Source organism: Pelophylax lessonae (genome assembly GCF_965119305.1).
Source record: "Pelophylax lessonae genome assembly, chromosome: 2".
Taxonomy (NCBI): Eukaryota; Metazoa; Chordata; class Amphibia; order Anura; family Ranidae; genus Pelophylax; species Pelophylax lessonae.
Genome location: NC_138769.1, coordinates 302780332 through 302803100, shown reverse-complemented (window position 1 = coordinate 302803100; position 22769 = coordinate 302780332). Strand labels below are relative to the sequence as shown.

Genomic DNA, 22769 nt, shown 5'->3' with positions numbered 1-22769 from the left:
GAGGCTATGCGATCCTGCTATGTAGGATCGTATGTCTCCGTGATTACTTCACTAGCCACGCCCCCTAACAGTTAGAATCACACCCCTAGGGACACACTTAACCCCTTGATCACCAATAAAGTTAACCCCTTCCCTGCCAGTGTCATTTTTACAGTTACAGTTCAAATTTATAGCACTGATTACTGTAGTAATGTCACTGGTACCCCCAAGTGTAAAAAATGTCAGTCAGGGGTCCGATCTGTCCGCCACAATGTCTCAGTCCCGCAAAAAAAAAAAACGCAGATCGCCGCCATTACTAGTTAAAAAAAAACAATAAAAATGATATAAATCTTTCCCGTAGTTAGTAAACGCAATAACTTTTGCGCAAGACCAATCAAAATACGCTTATTGCGATTTTTTTTACCAAAAATATGTATCAGAAAACAAATTGGCCTAAAATGTTAAAAAAAATTAGATTTTTACATTTTTTTGGAGAATTTCATATAAAAAAATGTGAAAAATATTGTTATTTTTTCAAAATTTTCGCTCTTTTTTTGTTTATAGCGCAAAAAATAAAAATCCCGCAGGTGATCAAATACCACCAAAAGAAAGCTCTGTCTCAATTTCATTTGGGTACAGCGTTGCATGTCAGTTAAAGTCACGCAGTGCCGAATCGCAAAATTGGGCCTGGTCTTTGAGCAGCCAAATCCTCCGGGGCTTAATTGGTTAAGACAAGAAGGATTTGCCCCCTTAATGACCAGGCCCTATTTTGCAATTCGGCACTGTGTTACTTTAACGGACAATTGGGCGGTCATACGATGCTGTACCCAAAAAAAATTGATGTCCTTTTTTTCCCACAAATAGAGCTTTCTTTTGGTGGTATTTGATCACCTATGCAATTTTTATTTTTTGTGCTATAAACAAAAAAAGAGCGACAATTTTGAACAAAAAAAAACAATATTTTTCACATTCTGCTATATGAAATTCTCGAAAAAAAAATAAAAAATCCAAATTTTTTAACATTTTAGGCCAATTTGTTTTCTGCTACATATTTTTGGAAAAAAAAATTGCAATAAGCGTATTTTGATTGGTTTGTGCAAAAGTTATCGCGACTACTAACTACGGGAAAGATTTATGTCATTTTTATTGTTTCTTTTTTTTTTTTTACTAGTAACGGCGGCAATCTGCGTTTTTTTGCAAGACTGCGACATTACGGCGGACAGATCAGACCCCTAACTGACATTTTTGACACTTTTGGGGGTACCAGTGACATTACTACAGTAATCAGTGCTAAAAATATGCACTGTTACTGTAATAATGACATTGGCAGGGAATGGGTTAACCCTATGGGTGATCAATTGGTTAAATGTGAGCCTAGGGGAGTGATTCTAACTGAAGGGGGGGCGTGGCTTGTGAAATGACCATAGAGACATGCAATCCTATATAGAAGGATCACATGAGCTCTATAATCATTCCAGGGAGAAGAGCGGTCGGCTGTGTTTACAACAACCGACCGTCCTTCTCTCTCAGCGGGGAGGGATCATGGGTGTCAGGCAGCAATCGGAGCCCCCTCACCCGGGCATCAGCTTCCCCGCTGCTGAGTGGGGGCGCTCGCCCTCTAACTTCCCATGCGCGACCGACGTAGACCTACGTCAGTTCGCGCAGGAGAGCAACCCTGCCACAGTAAATCTGCTGGGGAAGTGGCTAAAGAACATTATTTTTTGTCAAGTTGTTATGGGTAAAGCTCCGCTTTAACAAACCAAAAAAGTTCTCAAACATAACATGTTCACACTGGGACTCCAAGCCACCTTCTTTAGTATTGGTTTTACTAAAGCTGAACTCTAGGTAGATACAGTATAAAGAACACAGATAAATGCAGCACTGCATGCATTATTACATTATAAATGTATGCATCAGTGTAAGTATTTAAGTATGATTTGCTATCAGCCTCCCACAATCCACTGCTGTAATGCACTGCTGGCTTGGAATTCATAATTTATTCCACATAGATCATCATGAAGTTGTAAATGATCCTTAACCACTTAAGCCCCGGAAGATTTTACCCCCTTCCTGACCAGGGCCTATTTTGCGATTCGGCACTGCGTTACTTTAACGGACAATTGCGCGGTCGTGCCACACTGTACCTAAACGAATTTTACATCCTTTTTTTCCCACAAACAGAGCTTTATTTTGGTGGTATTTGATCACCTGTGCGATTTTTTGATCATGCGCCATAAACAAAAAAAAGCGTCAATTTTGCAAAAATAACAATATTTTTCACATTTTTTTATATGAAATTCCCCCGAAAAAATGTAAAAATCAAATTTTTTTAACATTTTAGGCCAATTTGTTTTATGCTACATATGTTTGGTAAAAAAAAACGACAAAAAGCGTATTTTGATTGGTTTGCGCAAAAGTTATTGTGTTTACTAACTAAGGGAAAGATTTTTGTCATTTTTGTTGTTTTTTTTTTTTTAACGAGTAATGGTGGCGATCTGTGATTTTTTTTGCGGGACTGCAACAGATCGGACCCTTGACTGACATTTTTTACACTTTTGGGGGTACCAGTGACATTACTACATTAATCAGTGCTATACATATGTACTGTTACTGTAAAAATGACACTGGCAGGGAAGGAGTTAACTTTATTTGAGAAAGAGGGGTTAAGTGTGTCCCTAGGGGCGTGCTTCTAACTGTGATTGGATGTGGCTTGAGGTGTAAGAACAGAGATCAACGGTCCTACATAGCAGAACCGTATGATCTCCGTATGACATCGGGTCCGCCGGGCACACGCGCGGGGGGTCCGTGAGCGAGCGGGAGCAGGAGCGCTCCTCCGGCGGCGCTTTGCCTGTGAGGGGCTGGCTGCCACAGTAAATAGTCGCGCGGCGGTCGGCAAGTGGTTAATTTATGAATCTCGGATGGTCAGAGCCCTCCTATTCATTTTGTATTGAACTGTATTGTAAGTGTACTGTCTCCCTTTGTTATGCGAAGTGCTGTGCAAACTGTTGGTGCTAAATAAATTCTGTATAACAATATTAATAAACATTTTTTTTTAGAGAGTGGAGAGTGTTTGGTCAGTCTTGGATTGCTGTCTGTGTCCCTATTGGGGAAATTACTCCTTGCCAATCATCTTCCAGGTTTTATTGTCAAAGCCTAATTGAACAAGCTGAAGTTAGCAGGTGATTGGTTACTATACACAGTTGCAGCAGATTTTGTGTGCTCCAGTTATAGTAAATCCCACCCCCTCCCCCAATCTGTAATGTAAGACACAACCAGACAGCATGAGTACCTCTATAATAAGCAGCCAGAATTTACTGCAATGTCCTCAGGCAGCAGATTATACTCAGCTGTTAAAGAAATTCCCCAGCAGCAAAGTTTTCCCACAAGATGCTCTATACATGCAGTCATCTTCATATTCTACTCCTTCTAGATATACTGTATCCTCCAACAAGGCAGTGTATAACCTTTCTAGCTCCTGAGACACAAGCTCACTCCCAAGCCAGCCATATATAGATTTAAATTTGGCTGGTTTAGCAGGGACTGGCCAAATGTTGATCACAATCTTTCCTTGTAAACCCCCAGATCCTGAACAGAAGGAGCAGTGAGGGTGGCATTTACTGGAATAGATCTGAATTTTCCTCCTGCAGGAGCTGAAAGTTGGGTTCATTCAGCTGCCATAGGAAGAAAATACAGGGGATTGGTACCAGTAAATGCCACCCCTGCCACCCTGGTGCTTGGGCCCCCCCATGTGCTCCCCTGGTCTGGTCCCCCATTCCCCCACAGTGCTGTGAGATTCCTCCTCTCCTCTCCTCTCTCGCTGGCTATTGTGGGGGATCGTTTTAGAATAGAGAGGAAAGGGCCGGTAAATATGTAATTTACTGGCTCAATCCTTTTCTGAATTAACATAGTGAGTGATTCATAACTGAAGCATAGTAAACTGTGTTTAAAGTACCTACATTTGTAAATAAACAGAAAACTGCTCAGCACAGCGCACTTTCATTCAAATAAAATAAATATTTAAAAAATAAAATTGTAAAAAATAATAAAAAAATTATTAAAATAAAAAAAAACTACTGACATTGTTCACTGACTTACTGACACTGTCCACTCCTCTACCGGCCAACATCTTTCACTGTTCTACTAACACATCCACTGTTCTACTGAATGACCCCATTCATTGTCCTACTGACACTGTCCATTGCTCTACTGACTGAGACCATCCACTGTCCTTCTGACACCAGCTTCTGCCCTACTGACATGGCCACTGCTCTACTGGCACAATCCACTTCTTCACTGACACCATCCACTGCTCTAGTGATACCAACCTCTGCCCTACTGACACTGTCCTCTGCTCTATTTACTGACACTGTCCACTTTTAAAAAAGGCTAAGTTTATATTTTTTCAGTGACATTTGTTTTATTAGATTTTTCAGTTTTTCCTCACAAAGGTTGCCTACCCCTTCACTAATTACCCCAGGCACATTAGCATTATTTCTCTGTCTGCCAGTGGGGAGACGAGAAAGACCTCCCACTGAGCGGCCTGCTTATAAGAGACGTGTGAAAGCACTTCTCTTTCACTCTGAATCTGCAGGCAGGAAGATAATGTGCCAGTGGGAAGATCAGAAAGATCTCCTCTCTGACCGGCAGAGTGCCGCACAGGGAGAGTGGTATTGGCTTTATGACCAATCAGGTCACATGACATCAGCCTACGTGACCATACACCAAGCTCCCTGATTGGTTGGAAAGCCAGTATCACAGTATTTCTGCAAAGAGGTAAGGAAAATGATGATGGGGTGTAACTCCCAGATCCTTTCCCCCTATTTTCCCTTCCAAGTTGTTTCAACCTGTACATAAGTTCATGCAGAGGCAGTGTAGGTATTTTTACTGCAACACTGGCCTTTTTTACTTTCTTTAGATTGTCACAAAAGAGGTTTATTCACTAAACAGGCAATTATGGACAATTGTCAAGGTATTTCCAAAATATGCTTTGGATCATTTGTGAAACAAAAGCTCCAGTTCATGTATCTTTCCTGCTAGGCTGTTTGGGCCTAAAGCAAATCCCTGATATGTGTTCATAAATTTCCTATTTAATGAATAAATTCATGCTATAATCAAAATCTGCAAATTGGAATGCACAAAAAAAAAAAAGAAAAAATACTCAGAATTCATTATCAATAAAGTGGCAAAAGGTTCTGCAGTGTTCAGCATTGCCTTAGGAACGAGGTAGGGACACATCAGCAAAAAAAAAACAATGCTAATTGTGCATGCGCAAGAAATGTTTATTTATTTATAAAATGTTTGTTTACATTTATTTATAAGCGTGTGCGTGTATGTGTATATATATATATATGTATATATATATATATATACACATACATACACATGCACGTGCATGTGTGTTTGAGATTTGAAGGGCACACCCTAATGCAATAAGCTGTGCATACCTATGACAGGGACACTGCCAAACAGCAGGTAAAAGTTTATTAATTTGAACTTAAAGTGAACTAAATACATCAACCCTTGTGTTAATTATCTTTGTGGTTGGGTTATATGTTCAATTAAAATGCTAAGTTATTTGCACTACTTAGTTAATGTTGCCTAGCGGATATTGTGTTACCTGAGAGATAATAGTTTACTCTGCTGACCAGGTTTTCCCGGGCTTTTTAGAAGGTTCCGCCATCTGCTGGGGAAAACAGATAAAAGGGGAGCTGTGCCTGGGTAAATGATAATAATAAATAATGACAATATTATTGAAAGATGAGGAAACATATTTTAAATTATGCAACAATCCAACTAACAAATTCAAGAAAGAATTAAAAAAAGTGGTTCACTTGGGATTAAATAGAGTAATTCTGGAGAAAAAATAAGCAAATTACCGTATTTATCGGCGTATAACACGCACCTAAATTTTAGGGCAGAAATTTCAGGAAAAAAGCTGAAATTTAAAATAAACAGCTTTGAACTCAGAACATTTTTTTTAAATTAAATGTAGTCTTACCAGTGCCCACGAATGCAGCCTCATCAGCGCAGTGTCCATACATGCAGCCTCGCTAGTGCCCATACATGCAGCCTCGCCAGTGCAGTGCCCATACATGCAGCCTTGCCAGTGCAGTGCCCATACATGCAGCCTCGCCAGCACCAGTGCCCATAATTGCAGCCTCACCAGCGCAGTGCCCATACATGCAGCCAGCGCAGTGCACATACATGCAGCCTCACCAGCACCAGTGCCCATAATTGCAGCCTCGCCAGCGCAGTGCCCATACATGCAGCCAGCGCAGTGCCCATACATGCAGCCAGTGCAGTACACATACATGCAGCCTCGCCAGCGCAGTGCCCATACATGCAGCCTCGCCAGCGCAGTGCCCATACATGCAGCCTTGCCAGCGCCAGTGCCCATAATTGCAGCCTCGCCAGCACCCATAATTGCAGCCTCGCTAGCGCCCATAATTGCAGCCTCGCTAGCGCCCATAATTGCAGCCTCGCTAGTGCCAGTGCCCATACATGCAGCCTCACCAGTGCCCATACATGCAGCCTCACCAGCGCCCATTATTGCAGCCTCGCCAGTGCCCATTATTGCAGCCTCACCAGCGCCCATTATTGCAGCCTCGCCAGCGCCCATTATTGCAGCCTCGCCAGCGCCCATTATTGCAGCCTCGCCACAAAAAAAAGTCCAGAAAGCACTAGCAGCGCCGAGAGGTAGAAGGGGGCGGCCGGCGCCGAGGAGAAGGAAGGACGCGCTGTTATCGGAAGTCTCTGCGCCTATGATTGACGTCGGCATAGGAGGCGGGACTTCTGATGATGGCGCGTCCTCCCTTCTCCTCGGTGCCGCCCGCCCATTCTACCTCTCGGCGCTGCTAGTGCTTTCTGGACTTTTTTTTTGTTATATCGGCGTATAACACGCAGTGCTACTTTTTCCTCCATTTTTAGGAGGAAAAAGTGCATGTTATACGCCGATAAATACGGTAGCTAGTCCCCAAAATGTGTCGGAACCCCATTATTTACTCAGTGCCCAAAATACATTAAGACAAAGTCAATCCACCAGCAAGACCAATAGTGAACGGAATCAAGTCCATTATGGCCAGAATGGGCCAGTATATAGATAGCAGCTTCTTGCAACCAGTAGTCCAGAACACCAAGGCATATCTAAGAGATACAAAGCATAATCTACAACTATTAGAAAGTACTAAAATAGAGGAAGAACCCATAGTTATAGCCACTGGGGATGTCTCCTCATTACACACCATCACCCACCACCACCAGGCATGTGAGGCAACCAAATGGGCACTGAGACAATATACCTCCTTACCATGTGTACAAGGAAAATATCTGATCAAATGCCTATATTTCTGCTATAAGAACAACTACTTCTGGTACCATCACAGCTCCACCCCTGTTCCTTCTTCTCTAAGAAGTTTTCTGATGCAGAAAAAAATTACACCATCGGGGATCGGGAGCTTATGGCTATCAACCTGGCACTGCAAGAATGGCAACATCTACTGGAGGGGCTTCCTCATCGTAATCTGATCTATACCAATCATAAGAACCTCCAGTATCAACAGTCCGCTCGGTGTTTGAATTCCAGGCAAGCACGATGGGCTCTCTTTTTTGCCAGGCTCAATTTTGACATCACCTTCCGGCCTGGCTCCAAGAATGCTCATGCTGATGCCCTGTCCAGGTCATTTGACGTTGCTGACTCCGAGTGTCATATTGAACTTAAACCTATTATTCCTGCTAATTGTTTCCTTTCCTCCACTCATCTTCAGTCTCCACGTATCCCTCCTGGTAAGACCTTTGTTATGCCCTCCCTTCACCCCAAGCTTCTCAAATGGGCACATGACTCTAAACTCTCTGGACATCCTGGTGTGCAATCCACCTGTGCCTTCCTGCAGCATTACTACTGGTGACCCTCACTCCGGAAGGATGTTGAAGAATATGTCCATGCTTGCTCCATTTGTGTGCAGTCTAAGTCCTCTACGTCTGTTCCAGCAGGTCTCCTTTTACCTCTACCTGTTCCAGAGATACCTTGGCGCTGCATCTCTATGGATTTTATCTCTGAACTACCCCCCTCAGCAGGCTCCACCGTTATCTGAGTGGTGGTGGACAGGTTTTTTTAAAATGTGTCACTTAACTCCACTTTCAGGACTACTGTAGCAACTCACACAAATTTTATATGGACCTCAGCTGCGGAAGTCAAACACTCAGTAATGAAGCAATGTCAACCAGAACCAGGTTCGGTGGTATAGGCTACAATTACATCACGGTGCGACTTTTAGGCAGAAATAACAAATTGGTATTCAGATAAAATACTTGCAGTTTGCGGTAAGTTAGTCATTAGTGGTAACAGCTGCTGTAGTTCCACTCTTCTGCCGCTAGATGGTGCTGTGGCTAAGCTGTTGATGCGAGAGTCTGGAGAACGGAGCAGTGTCAGTGGGGAGAAAGAAAGGAAGCACGGCTTGCAGGAGGCTGTTCACTGGCATCTGCTCTGTTGCTGAGACGGTGGGAAAATGAAGTTTGCGCCTTAAGTAGAGGATGGGCGGAGCCATGCATGGGACGAGGAGCAGGATGTCTGGTAAGTCTTTTACAACTACCCTCTGCTGTCACTTTGGCTTCCATCTTCATTAGGGCTCTTTCACACGGCCGCTCCGTGTGAGAGCTCCGCTGCGGTCCTTTTTTTTTTTTTTTCCACGGAGCGGATGACATTTCTGTCATCCGCTCCGTATGCCCGCATATCATCCCATCCGTTTGCGGATGATATGCGGACATAATGAAAGTCTATGGGGGTTTGCGGACGTCAGTGGATGATACCGCTGACATCCGATTTTCCTTCCTTTCCGTTTTTTTAACGGAACAAAAATAGGGTTTTGTTCAGTTCCAAAAAACGGAACAGAACTGACAGGAAGAAAATCGGATGTCAGCGGATGGTATTCCGCTGACATCCGCAATGCCATAGACTTACATTATGTCCGCAAATCATCTGCAAAAAAATAGGATGATTTGCGGACATACGGAGCGCCCGTGCGAAAGGGCCCTTAGGGAAATCTTTCGTCTCCATGATATGCCCTCACACATTGTCTCTGATAGAGGAGTTCAGTTTACGGCCCACTTCTGTAGAGCCCTGAACACATCGTTTGGAATCAAGTTGGACTTCTCCTCAGCTTTTCATCCACAGTCAAATGGACAAATGGAAAGGGTTAACCAGAATGTAGAACGGTATCTTCGTGCCTTAATTTCTGCCCATCAGGATGATTGGGTAGACCTTTTACCCTGGGCAGAAAGTTCCCTCGATAACCACGCTAATGCCAGCACTGGTGAGTCTCCCTTTTTCACGGTATTTGGCCTCCATCCTTCAGTACCATTTCCTGTTCCGATCTCTGCTGAGGTGCCGTAAGCCACAGAGATGCAACGATCTCTCAATTCTATCTGGGCAGATGTTTCCAAGAATTTACATCTGGCAGCTTCCAGGTACAAAGTAGCGGCAGATCATCATCGCCGTGTGAGCCCGAAAATTCTCCCTGGTGATAAGGTATGGCTCTCTACTAAGAATATCCGTCTCCGAGTACCTTCTGTGAAATTTGTTCCCCGTTTCATTGGTCCCTTTACAATTCTTTGCCAGGTTAACCCTGTCAGTTTTAAGCTTCGTCTACTGTCACATCTAAAAATCCCCAATGTTTTCCATGTTTCTCTCCTTTGACCATACATCATCAATAGGTTTTCTCGTCCTATTCGTCATCCTTCTCCAACAGCCAGTACTTTGCATCAGTTTGAAATCAAGCAAATCTTGGATTACAAATTCTCCAGGAGGAGGCTCTTGTATCTAGTTGACTGGAAGGGATATAGTCTTGAGGAGAGATGTTGGATTCCTTCTACTGATGTTTCTGCCACTCATTTGGTGAAACTTGTTCATCAGAAGTTTCCTCTCAAGCCTGGCCCCAAACGAGTGGGGAGACCCCGTAAGGGGGGGGGGGGTACTGTCACAAGTTAGCCTTTAGTTTTCTTTGTATACTCTTACCTCCTTGCTGCAGTGCTTCAATCTTGCTTCTTTTCACATGTGGTGTTTGGCTTCTCTGTTCACCTATAGGCGTCGCCTGCTCCACTGTGGGTTATATCCTTTTCCTGTCTATTACTTCCTGGGTCACCTCCCTGTTTTCTTCCCTATATATTATATATACACATGCTCAGTGCACTGATCCTTGCTTGAGCAACTTCACTGTTCTCTAGCTCCCATCCGTATACCCCTAGGCTACTATATCTGATTTACTGTGTACCGCCCTGGCTTCGGTTTTCCCATCTGTGTTTGTTTGCTGCCTGTCCTGACCTCGGCTTGTCTCTTAGATATCCTTTAGTCTGCTACTTACTCTGCGCATGCCAGTGTCTCCACATCTTCAGCTGGGCCTACCTGGTCGCCGCGACCTAGTTAAAGCTTACTGCAAATCCATCCCCACCATCAGGGGCCCTGGTGCAGAAGCAGGCTGAGGCTTAGACTCTGCGCCCTGGGAAATCCTGAGCTGGGGATCTACAAGGGCTCACTACCACAGACCCATTGACAATAGTTTTCTACCTACACAAGGATTGCCATTGAGATATTTGTATATCGCTATCATATCTCCCCTCAAGCGTCTCTTCTCCAGGAAGAATAAACTTGGTGCTTGTAGTCGTTCCTCATATTTGAGGTCCTCCAGGCCCTATTCATTTTTTTGCCCTTCTCTGAACTCTCTCCAGCTCATGTACATCCTTTCTGAGGATTGGTGACCAGAAATGGACGGAATACTCTAGATGTGGCCGAACCAGAGTTTTATAAAGTGGTAGAATTATTGTTTTATCTCTGGAGTAAATCCCTTTTTTAATGCATGCTAAAATTCTGTTGGCTTTGCTTGCTGCAGCTTGTCATTGCATGCTTTCTGTCATCTATTAGGACCCTCAGATCCTTCTACATCCTAAAATCCCCTAGAGCTTCTCCCCTTAGTAACCTGCACTTATGTTTTTAACCCCCAAATGCATTACTTTACATTTTTCAATGTTAAACCTCATTTACCATCGAGTTTCCCACTCCATTTATTAATTGAGGTCTTTTTTGGAAGGTTTCTACATCCTGCGGAGATGTTTTTGCCCTACTTGTTTTTGTGTCACCAGCAAACACTGAGATTGAGCTATTTATCCCATCCACTATATCATTTATAAATAAATTAAACATAATTGTTCCCAGGACAGAGCCTTGGGGTACCCCACTTACCACTCTAGACCATTCTGAGCACACTTTATTTAACACCATCCTTTGGGCGTGCCCCTATAGCCAGTTTTCTATCCACGAGCAAACCCTATGGCCCCTGCCTACAGACCTCAGTTTACTGATTAAGCATTTGTAGGGGACTGTATCAAATGCTTTTGCAAAATCCAGATACACCACATCCACAGGCCTACTTTTGTCCAGGTGGCAGCTCACTTCCTCATAAAAGGTTAACAGGCTGGTTTGGCAAGAATGACCTTTTGTAATCCAATGCTGATTACTACTAATGATACTGTTTTCATCATCAAATTATTGGATATATTCCCTTATCATCCCCTCAAATAGTTTACATACTATTGATGTTAGGCTGACAGGCCTGTAGTTACCAGGAATATACCTTGCCCTTTTTGAATATTGGTACCACAAGGGCTTTTTGCCAATCAGCTGGTACCATTCCTGTCAGTATAATGTACATAAAGATTAGGGATAGCGGTCTGGCTATAACCTGAGTGAACTCATTGAGGACTCTTGGGTGCAAGCCATCCAGTCCTCATGATTTGTTTGTGTTAGTGTCCAGAAAAGAAAAGAATGACTCCTGTAAGCCACAAGGTTACATCCTGTGATAACAGTAACACTAACAGTAAAGTCATGGTTGCTATACCCTTCCTTTTCCTGTGTAAAAACTGAGGAGAAGAAAGCATTTAGTACAGTTGCCTTCTCTTTGTCATCTGTAACCAAGTTCTTCTCATCCCACTTTATGGGGTCAATGTGCTCGGACCTCAACGTTTTTACTGTTTATATATTTAAAGAATTTCTTGGGTTTTTATTTACTCTCCTCCGCTATGTGTCTCTCGTGCTCTATCTTAGCCACCCTGATTGCATTCTTACACTTCTTGTTGTATTCCTTGTACTGTTAGAATGCTGACAGTGAACCATCCGCTTTATATTTTTTAAAGGCCATTATTTTGTTTTTAATAAGACTTTTTATGTCACAGTTTAGCCACCCAGGTTTACCTTTGTTCTTCTATGTTTATTGCCCATTGGAATGCAATCTGCTATACCATTAGTTAATATGTTCCTAAAGCATTCCCATTTTTCTTCTGTGATTAATGTATCTAAGATTTTGTGTGGCATTTAATAACTTCCATTATTGAGTGCAGTTTTGAAAAATTATCTCGCCTAAAGTTAAGTGCTTGTGTACTACCCTCGTGCCTCCTTTTCCTGTGATTTTTCTCAAAGTGATCATCCTGTGATTGCTAGCTCCCAAGTAGTCCCGTATTTCCATATCTGTGACCAGATCTGAGTCACTTGTAATTAATAGATCTAGTAATGCATCATTTCTAGTTGGAAAAATCCTGTAGGACATTTAAGAAATGACAGGCCTTTATTGAGCGAGCTGTCCCTGCTGTCCAGTCAATATTGGGGTAAAGTCCCCCATTAGGATGACAATTCTCTGCCTCAACGTTATTTCTAACTATGAAAGGAGATCCAACTCCTCCTATTTCTTCAGGTTGGGGGGTCTGTAACATACTCCCACTAGTAATTTCCTACATGCTTCTTGCCTTTGAAGTTCCACCCACATGGATTCCACCTCCCCCCTTGCCCCACCCCTGATGTCATTCCTCTCCTCCACCCGTATATCGTTCTTGATATATAGGCAAACCCCCCCCCCCCTCTTCTACCTTCCCTGTCCCTCCTACACAAAGAATACCCCTGGATATTTGCCAGCCAATCATGTGAGCTGTCAAACCAAGTTTCTGTTATTCCCACAAAATCCACATCCTCCTCGTGTAACAGCAGCTCTAGTGCCACCATTTTGTTAGCTAGGCTCTTGGCATTTTTTAACATGCCCCTTAGATTATTTATGGGTGCATATTATTTTCTCCTTAGGTTTTCTGAGGCCTCGATTTTAATCTGTCCACTCCTTCACAATGGGATTAGATGTTATGGGTGCCTCGACTATTACTCTCTGTCCTACACTAAATGTTCACTCTCCTTCTAAACCCTCCCGCACCCAAGTGTTTCCTCAAAGGGAACTAACGAGCCAAACAAAACCACTGAAAAACAACCCCACACCATAATCCCCCCTCCACCAAATTATTTGAACACGTGCACAAAGCATGGTCCATAAAGACATGGATGACCGAGTTTGGGGTGGAGGAACTTGACTTGCCTTGACCCGATTATCCTGACCTCAACCCGATAGAACACCTTTTGGATGAATTAGAGCAGAGACTGTGAGTCAGGCCTCCTCCCCAACATCAGTGCCTGACCTCACAAATGCACTTCTGGAAGAATGGTCAAAAATTCCCATAGACACACTCCTAAACCTTGTGGACAGCCTTCCCAGAAGAGTTGAAGCTGTTATAACTCAATATTGAACCCAGCAGACTAAGATGACATTAAAGTTCATGTGCGTGTAAAGGCAGGCGTCCCATTACTTTTGGTAATATAGTGTACTTCTCAAAACCAACCCACAAAGCAGATCAGTGTTCATATAGTAAAAGATATAAGGAGGGGACCGGGAATAGGGCTGAGGAAAGGGAAAAGAAAAACAGGATAAAAAGGGAGTAGATATAGTGATGAGGGGGAAAGGTGGGGGGGGGGGGCAGGAAGGCCAGGAGGGAAAAGAAAAGGAATGGTAGAGGGGAGAAGAAGGAGGGGGGCATGAAAAACATCAGTGGCATCAAGGGGGTTAAATAGCAAGGGGTACTAGAGGTGCCCTAGTAACCCTCAAATATGACCAGCCATCTCTCTAATGACTATGACACCCAGAAATATCTCCATTCCTCATATTCAATCTAGCAAGACCTTTCATTGCTCAAAGAAGCTGTTTACATAATGCCTTAAATACATTCTTCATAGCCATCATAATATATTCTAGACACAGCCACACAAAGGCCTTCGGGCAATAATTGTGCCCCGTAAGGACTGCCAGTTGTTCACTTTACAGGTCCTCCTGAGTTACCAGCACATAGTCATGACAGATACAAGTTCTTAATTCCTTTACTTGGCTCACTCCAATAATCAGTCCAGGGGTATTTGGTTGTTTTGTGGTTTCATCCAAAATGGGGATAGGAGAAGGAAACAATGGGACACTCCAATCCAACCACAGACAGAGGACTCCTATCTTCTGATACAGCCAGGCTGCCGATTCACCCCGCCACTTTGGATGAATTTGTTCACCGAGTCGTCTTAGGAAAAGAGACTCAATCCAAACAGTTATCTTCAGGACACTCTCCCCAGCATCCTCCTTCTCTTCCTCTGCTGACACCTGTCCACTGACCATCATACGAACAGGGGTGGCCCCCTAGACCAGGCCCCCCCCCGACACGAGTCCTTGCACTCATGATACTGTAGCCCCAGAGTCTCCAGTGTCTCCCCTCTCAGTCAGCTTTCCTGGACCTCAGGGTTCAGCTCCTCTCAATCGCTCCTCTGGTCCTCAGGATGACCTCCTGCGACTGCATGACACCTCTACATAGGAGGAGGCAGCGCCCCCCCTCCCTCCGGGACTCTGCTCTCCAGCTAAGGACCCCGCAGCACATGTGCTCCTGGCTTTTATACAGTATCCCAGAATGCACCGAGGCGACCTGCCCTCTGCCAATCACCAGGACTGTATCAAAAGCCTATGCACCTATTGGTCAGGTTTCCTCCCACTGTCCAACATGCCTCCCTATTGGACCAGGGTGAAACACTCTTCAGACTGAATGAACCGCATACTGAGCACATTGAGCAGACCTCACAAACAGATCCTGCTCCCTGATAGGCAGAGAGCAATATAGATTTACCTGCAGCTCCTCTGGTAAGCAAACAGAGCTCAAAACTTTTCTCTCTCACTAGCACCTACCTAGGAGGGTGCTACAAGTAAAACATTTCTCTTTCTGATTTCAACATCAGTGACATCAGTGGCAGGGGTGGGGTAGGGATGAAATCAGTGGTGGCATTAGGATAGGGATGACATCAGTGGTGGTGTTGGGGTAGGGATGATATCAGTGGTGGAGGGATAGGGATGACATCAGTGGCAGTGGGGGGGGATAGGGATGAGATTAGTGGAGGTGGTGGTGGGGGGGGAAAGGGATGAGATCAGTGGGGATGGTGGTAGGGGGGATAGAGATGAGATCAGTGGGGATGGTAGTGGGGTGATAGGGACAAGATCAGTGGCGGTGGTTGAGGGGGGGATAGGGACCAGATCAGTGGCGGTGGTGGTGGGGGGGGATAGGGATGAGATCAGTGGTGGTGGTGTGGGGGGGATAGGGATGAGATCAGTGGTGGTGTTGGGAGGATAGGGACAAGATCAGTTGCAGTGGTTGTGGAGGGGATAGGGACGAGACCAGTGGCGATGGTTGAGGGGGGGAATAGGGACGAGATCAGTGGTGGTGGGGGAATAAGGATAAGATCAGTGGCGGTAGTTGTGGGGGGATAGGGACGAGATCAGTGGTGGTGGTGGGGGGGAAAGGGACAAGATCAGTGGCGGTGGTTGTGGGGGCATAGGGATCACTGGCGGCGGGGGGAGGGGGGGTTAGAGATGAAACCAGTGGCGGTGTGGGGAGGGGGAATAGAGATGAGACCAGTGGCAGTGGTGGGGGGATAGGGATGGGATCATTGGTGATTGGGGAGGGGTATAAGGATGATATCAGTGGCAGAGCCTGTGCCACTGATCTCATCCCTGTCCCCCTCCCCTAATCACCACTGATCTCATCCCTATCAGTCAGCGTTGGTGGTGGGGAGGATGGGATCAGTGGCACTGGTAATTGCTTGCTTGCTTGCTCACTGTGTCATTTGATTCCTTCCTTCATATACCCCCAGGGATACCTCTGCTAACATGGGGTCTCCTCAAATAACGGAAAGCTCCTCCCCCTGCAATCCACTAGCTGTCAGCTGACTTTCTCCTTTTAGTTTCCCTCCCAACATGGCTTCTCTCTCTGAAGCTATGGGCAGAGAGGAGGGGGGCGGAGAGGATAGGCAGGGTGGAGAGGATAAGCAGGGCGGTCTGCAGTGACAGTGCTTAGCCCGAGCCTCCCCTTAGCCGTGGACTATACTTCCATCTCGGCTCTATGTAGAATAGGCAGCGGGCAGGCTAGCTGTGGCGAAGGGCCCCCTCAAAGTGGTGGAACTCTAGAGCCCAGTCGCAAGTGCGACTGCTGCAACCCTGGTAGTTCCGCCACTGCCTTTCATGTGAAAACACTGAAGAAATAACATTTTTCTACAATGTAAAGTAGTGTGTACAACTTGTATACCAGTGTAAATTTGCTGCCCCCTCAAAATAAATCAACACAGAGCCATTAATGTCTAAACCGCTGGCAACAAAAGTGAGTACACCCCTAAGTGAAAATGTCCAAATTGGGCAGAAAGTGTCAATATTTTGTGTGGCCACCATTATTTTTCAGCACTGCCTTAACCCTCTTAGGCATGGAGTTCACCAGAGCTTCACAGGTTGCCACTGGAGTCCTCTTCCCCTCCTCCATGTCCATGATGACCTCTCCAAGTTGGTGGATGTTAAAGACCTTGCGCTCCTCCACCTTCCGTTTGAGTATGCCCTACAGATGTTTAGTAGGGTTTAGGTCTGGAGACATGCTTGGCCTGTCCATCACCTTTACCCTCAGCTTCTTCAGCAAGGCACTGATCGTCTTGGAGGTGTGTTTCGTGTCATTACCATGTTGGAATATTGCCCTGCGGCCCAGTTTTCAAAGGGAGGGGATCATGCTCTGCTTCAGTATGTCACAGTACATGTTGGCATTCATGGTTCCCTCAATGAACTGTATCTCCCCAGTGCCAGCAACACTCATGCAGCCCCAGACCATGACACTCCAGCCACCATGTTTGACTGTAGGCAAGACACACTTGTCTTTGTACTCCTCACTTGGTTGCTGCCACACATATTTGACACCATCTGAACCAAAAAGGTTTATCTTGGTCTCATCAGACCACAGGACATGGTTCCAGTAATCCATGTCTTAGTCTGCTTGTCTTCAGCAAACTGTTTGCAGGCTTTCTTGTGCCTTATCTTTAGAAGAGGCTTCCTTCTGGGAGGACAGCCATTCAGACCAATTTGATGCAGTGTGCGGAATATGGTCTGAACACTGACAGGCTGAACCCCCACCCCTTCAATCTCTGCAGCAATGCTAGCAGCACTCATACGTCTATTTCCCAAAGACAACCTCTGGATATGACACTGAGCACGTGCACTCAACTTCTTTGGTCGACCATTATGAGGCCTGTTCTGAGTGGAACCTGTCCTGTTAAACCACTGTATGGTCTTGGCCACTGTGCTGCAGCTCCGTTTCAGGGTCTTGGCAATCTTCTTATAGCCTAGGCCATCTTTATGTAGAGCAACAATTCTTTTTTTCAGATCCTCAGAGAGTTCTTTGCCATGAGGTGCCATGTTGAACTTCCAGTGACCAGTATGAGAGAGTGAGAGTGAAAACACCAAATTTAACACACCTGCTCCCCATTCACACCTGAGACCTTGTAACACTAACGAGTCGCATGACACCAGGGAGGGAAAATGGCTAATTGGGCCCAATTGGGACATTTTGACTTAGGGGTGTCCTCACTTTTCTTGCCAGTGGTTTAGACAATAATGGCTGTGTGTTGAGTAATTTTGAGGGGACAGCAAATTTACACTGTTATACAAGCTGTACACTCACTACTTTACATTGTAGCAATGTGTCATTTCTTCAGTGTTGTCACATGAAAAGATATAATAAAATATTTACAAAAATGTGAGGGATGTACTCACTTTTGTGACAGATATATATAAGTATTTGTTCTGTTTTTGTGATCTTGTGAAGATTAGAAACAATGCTATTAACAAACTGAATTATAGACAATTTAAAGTAGCGTTTAGAACTGTCATTCAAATATTATTACTCTATCAGTATATGTTTTCGCACAGGAAAACAACTATTATATGCAGAACTCAATAGATCAAGCTGAAACATACACACAAACTGTAAGCCTACAGGATGTTTATATGCTTACTCAATAGCAAATCTGTACTGAGGAAGTATGGAGGGCGCCATTACTGAGGGCTCCTTCTTTTCATGCTAGTTTTATGGCTGTCATATTGATCCATTAGCTTTAGTACTTTGAAAAGCGTTGCCAACCTACCAGATTGAAATTTACTGACACGACACCTAAAATTTGCAGGCACAGCCAGGTTTGGCACAAAATTACAGTTTTAAGGGTAAATTTCAGTGTTAAGGCTACAAACAAGTACCATATGCAATTAGCCAAGTCATTTAGGGTAGATATTAAGGCAAAACACATATTTCTTATTTTATTTTTTATATAGTAAGTACGTAGCTCAGGGACAGGACTTAGAAGGGTAAGAAATTATAATGGGCACACACACACACACGAAATTTAAAGCCAAGTGTCACAGCCACATTTTTTACTGCCAAACTTTTTTTACCGTTGCTGTCATTTACTGGAAGGAGAAAAGTGCCCCTTTTTCTTTTACTGGTTGCCAGTAAAAATATTGGATACAGAGGAGAGTGAATAGAACACTATTGAATTTTGGGTTGTCCCCAGAAAGGTAATAGAGGGGAAATATTCCAATAAGGACACTGGTTCTGGTAACCTGAGGTCCCCAAAAGATTCCCTTCGTTTTAAGGATTTCCTCTCACTTCCTGTTTGGTTATGGGACAGGAAGTGAAGGGAAATCTCCCCAATGGAATACAGCTGGCAAGAATAAACCTCACAGGGGTTATAATAACCTTCCCTTATTCTATCCAAAATGAAAAAAAAAGTTTTGCCTATAGTTCTGCTTTAACCGTGACTTCCCTGAGCTCAGGTCACGGTCTCATGGTATTAACACTAAAGATAGCCAGGCAACTAGCATTTTCAGAAAAAGGTAAGAAATGGCTGCCTCCATACTGCTCCCAGTACAGGTTACCTTGCATTCCTAAATACTAGAGACTCAGGCTCCAGGCAGTATGGACACTCCTGCCTCAGTGTCCCCTCTTCCCACCATGGCTACCTCAATTTACCTCATTGGTGGTATGGACCTGCTTACCCAGCATGCATGTGTTTACTGCATTGTGTGCACTGCCGGGGTAACAATGCACACACAAGTAGACTTCCCACCTCTCTGTGTGACATCTGTACATCGGTCCTTTGGCATTTATTGTGCAGCCCTCAGGCCCCCTGCAGACATTAACCGCTTCAATATCGGGCACTCTAACCCCCTTCCTGCCCAGGTCAATTTTCAGCTTTCAGCGCTGTCATATTGTGAATGACAATTGCAACACTGTACCCATATAACATTTTTATCAACATAAGTAGAGCTTTCTTTTGGTGGTATTTAATCACCACTAGGTTTTTCTTTTTTTGGTAAAGAAATGGAAAAAAAAAACAATTTTTCTTAGAATTTGGCAAATAAATAATTCTTTCTTCATAAATTTAGGCCAAACTGTATTCTGCTACATTTATTGAGGCATATTTAGAAAATCCCCTAGGGGTGGGACTTTATAGGTCACTCAAACAAAATTTTGTTACAAATATATATAGTATAATATATTTAAATTTTATTGTTACACATACAAAAATAGAAAAAAACACATACAAAAATGTATAAAGAGTACAGTTAAAATTTGGCAAAACTGGTGTAGATAAAAAAGATGTGCATATACACTCAACCAACTATTCCATGTGTGGTCCGACGTTTCGAGGTGGAGACCTCTTCTTCAGGGACTGTACTGGAAATAGTTATTTATGGTTGGTGGAAATATGGACACCAGTGAATTGTTTTGCCAGCAAGTAAAAACACGGATTTTTTGACAACACCCACAGGAACTGATGGTTTTATGTGTGTGGAGAAGGTTTGGTGCAAGTATAAGGCCAAAGTAGAGCCAATGGACATGCGACAAAGAGAATGCGCAGACTGAGGGCCAAGTGTCACAACTGGAGTCCAATCAAAATGTGCTTTGGAGCAGATGCTCGCTCATCAACCCTTCTCCCAGCAGTGGATGTACAAAAAGATACAAGCTACATTTATTTGGTGAAAATAGCCCAAATCAGTGTTTATTTTTTAGTCCATAGGAAAGTTATAGAGCTGATCTCATTTTTTGAGGCCCCAAAATACCAGAACAATATAAATGTCCCCCAAATGAGGCATGGCAAGTTTTTTGAAGTTGTCATTTTTTGCCACTAATTTTTTTTTCACCTTTTTTTTTTTTACATACTGTCACCAGTGCAGTACAGCATTATCATATAACTGGTATGGCAGTGATCGGGGACACTGACTGGTAACAGTATGTATAAAAAAATAATTTTCGCTGGAATTTCACTGGTATAAGCAACCACTTTTGCTGGACAAAACTGATTCATTTAGTGTTTACTCTATGGCCACATCTAATCACATGGTACAGATGGGCTGTTATTGGCCCTGACTGTACCATGTGATCACTGTGACCAATCACAGCTAGCAACACAATTGTACACAATGAATGGTGTGAAAGGAAGCCATCCATTGTATACAATTGGCATGTGATCTGCTGCGATTGGTCACAGCAATCACATAGTACTGGCAGTGGGCCAGTACACTGATAGACACAGCTCGTGACAGATCATACTGAAGCGCAACCAGGACACACATTAAGTACACAGGTTCTGTGTCTGATTAAGGTGGTAATTAAACTCACTTGGTGCCTTATCTGCATTATATTAGCCTCAGAACATGTGTAATTAATATGTGTCCTGGTTTAAAGGAATGAGGTGGCAACCCTACGTGGGGCACACGTGAGGTGCGTTCCGGGAGGATGCCATATGACATCCACCCGGAATGACAAATGTCCCACCATCATATTACAATAAACTGGGTGGAAAGTAGTTAATATGTGTTTCTCTACTGTCCTGTTTCAGCAATGATTTTTAGTAGTCTCATGTAACATTTCTCCAGTCAATGGCTGTATCCTGAAGCATGTCTCATGTTTGCAGTCTCTGACCATCTCTTGTATCACATCTGCAGTGTCTGGCCAGCTTCTGCATTATCAACATAGTTTATGACCATCTCTTGTATCATACCCATCATTTTTTACTATAACCTGTTGCTTGTCAGCTGTCTCTGACAATTCACAGAATTTTATGTGCAGCCCTTTGATGATGTCAAATGCTGCACATGAGTCCCCCCATATCAAGAAAGTTGAACACCACTGATCTATGGCAAGACTTACCATATGCAATAGGACCCATTTATACCTTTGTGTCCTTGTGCGTTGCTTTCATTTGCTAACGATGCAGCAAATGTTTGGAGCAACAGGCATGCACCATTTTTTACCAATTTAGTGCACTACAATGCATGTTAGTGCAATTGCCCCCCAGTGAAAGGCATCACATTGTGCTGACGCATGTAACATGTGTTAAGCTTTGTTGCAGCTTCTACACGGGTTACTACAATTAAACAATGTGGAGTTAAAATTGTTTTAAATTGCCTCAATTTCATGTTTGCTTGTAATCGATAATCTGTCCTGCAGTTTGACACAAGGGTACTCCAATCTATTTAACTATTCTATAAACAAAAGAAGACATTTGCACATTTGTCCATATTGTCTATCAGACGCTGCTCTAGGTTTCATGAGCACTCCTCTAGATGCTCTGTAGAAAACTGAAAAGCACTAACCTTTGTATTTTAGGGTAAGGTTTTTCATTTCTCTGGGTAGAGTTTCATAGAACCTTTGCTCCTGTGATACCAGCGGCTTGCAGACTGTCTCCCTGTCATAGACTAACATGCTTGTGTGACCTGCGAATTGAGAGTTCAGAGGCAGCAAAGGAATGGAATCATTAAACTCCATGCTATGTATACCCATCACTAGGCCACATTTGGCAGGTTTGCTCTATTACTCTGCAACAAAAAATACAAGTCTTATTAATTTTTTATTAGCACAATGACAGAGTGATATTTCAGATGACGCAGGTAATAGCAGAGCAGACAGTGTTTAGATTCAGGTGATTTTGCAACTGTTGGCAAATAAAAAAAAATCAGCTTACATGTGTAATGCATCACTGTAAAATATATTTATTTGGACAATAGTCATGTCATTTTTTTATACCTGAAGTGTAGCAGGGACATATTCACTATGAAACGCTCACATATCACTGCCTAGGGCATAGTTTTGAAAAAAGAAAAGCACCAAAGCATAACTTGCTCTCTGTGGGTAACTCTTTTTTTTTTTTTTTATTTTGTTTTCTTTGTATAGTAATTTTCTTCCCAAAATTATAGAACATACATGTTAATGACTATGTAGAGCAGATAAAATCACTGACATCCCCCAGTGAAACTCAGTCTTATGTCTGTACCACAGTTATGCTTCCATACACTCTAGGGCCAATTAGGTCAGAAGCCCAACAACCCTACCCAGCATATTATAGCTGTGGAGGAAGCTGGAGCAATTGGAAGAAACCCACACAAACATAGGATGGCATACAAACTCAATGCAGGTAGAGCCCTGGTTGTAAAAAGATTCAGGGCCCTGTCATTGAAAAACAAGAGCATAGTTGCCAACAGTCCCAATTTGCCTGGGACATTCACGGAATTCAGACCCATGTCCTGTTCTGAGCCTGTCCT

General features: G+C 43.6%; 1 protein-coding gene across 1 annotated transcript in view; it reads right to left on the bottom strand.

The window, feature by feature from the left end:
* Nucleotides 1-22011, bottom strand: part of IP6K3 (inositol hexakisphosphate kinase 3) — a gene marked incomplete at both ends in the record, with an annotated part of 401291 nt that extends 379280 nt beyond the window's left edge. The window contains 1 exon segment of the mRNA XM_082246392.1: nt 21825-22011. Within this exon segment, the coding sequence (XP_082102518.1) occupies nt 21825-22011 (187 nt within the window).
* Between the last annotated feature and the right edge of the window lie 758 nt (nt 22012-22769).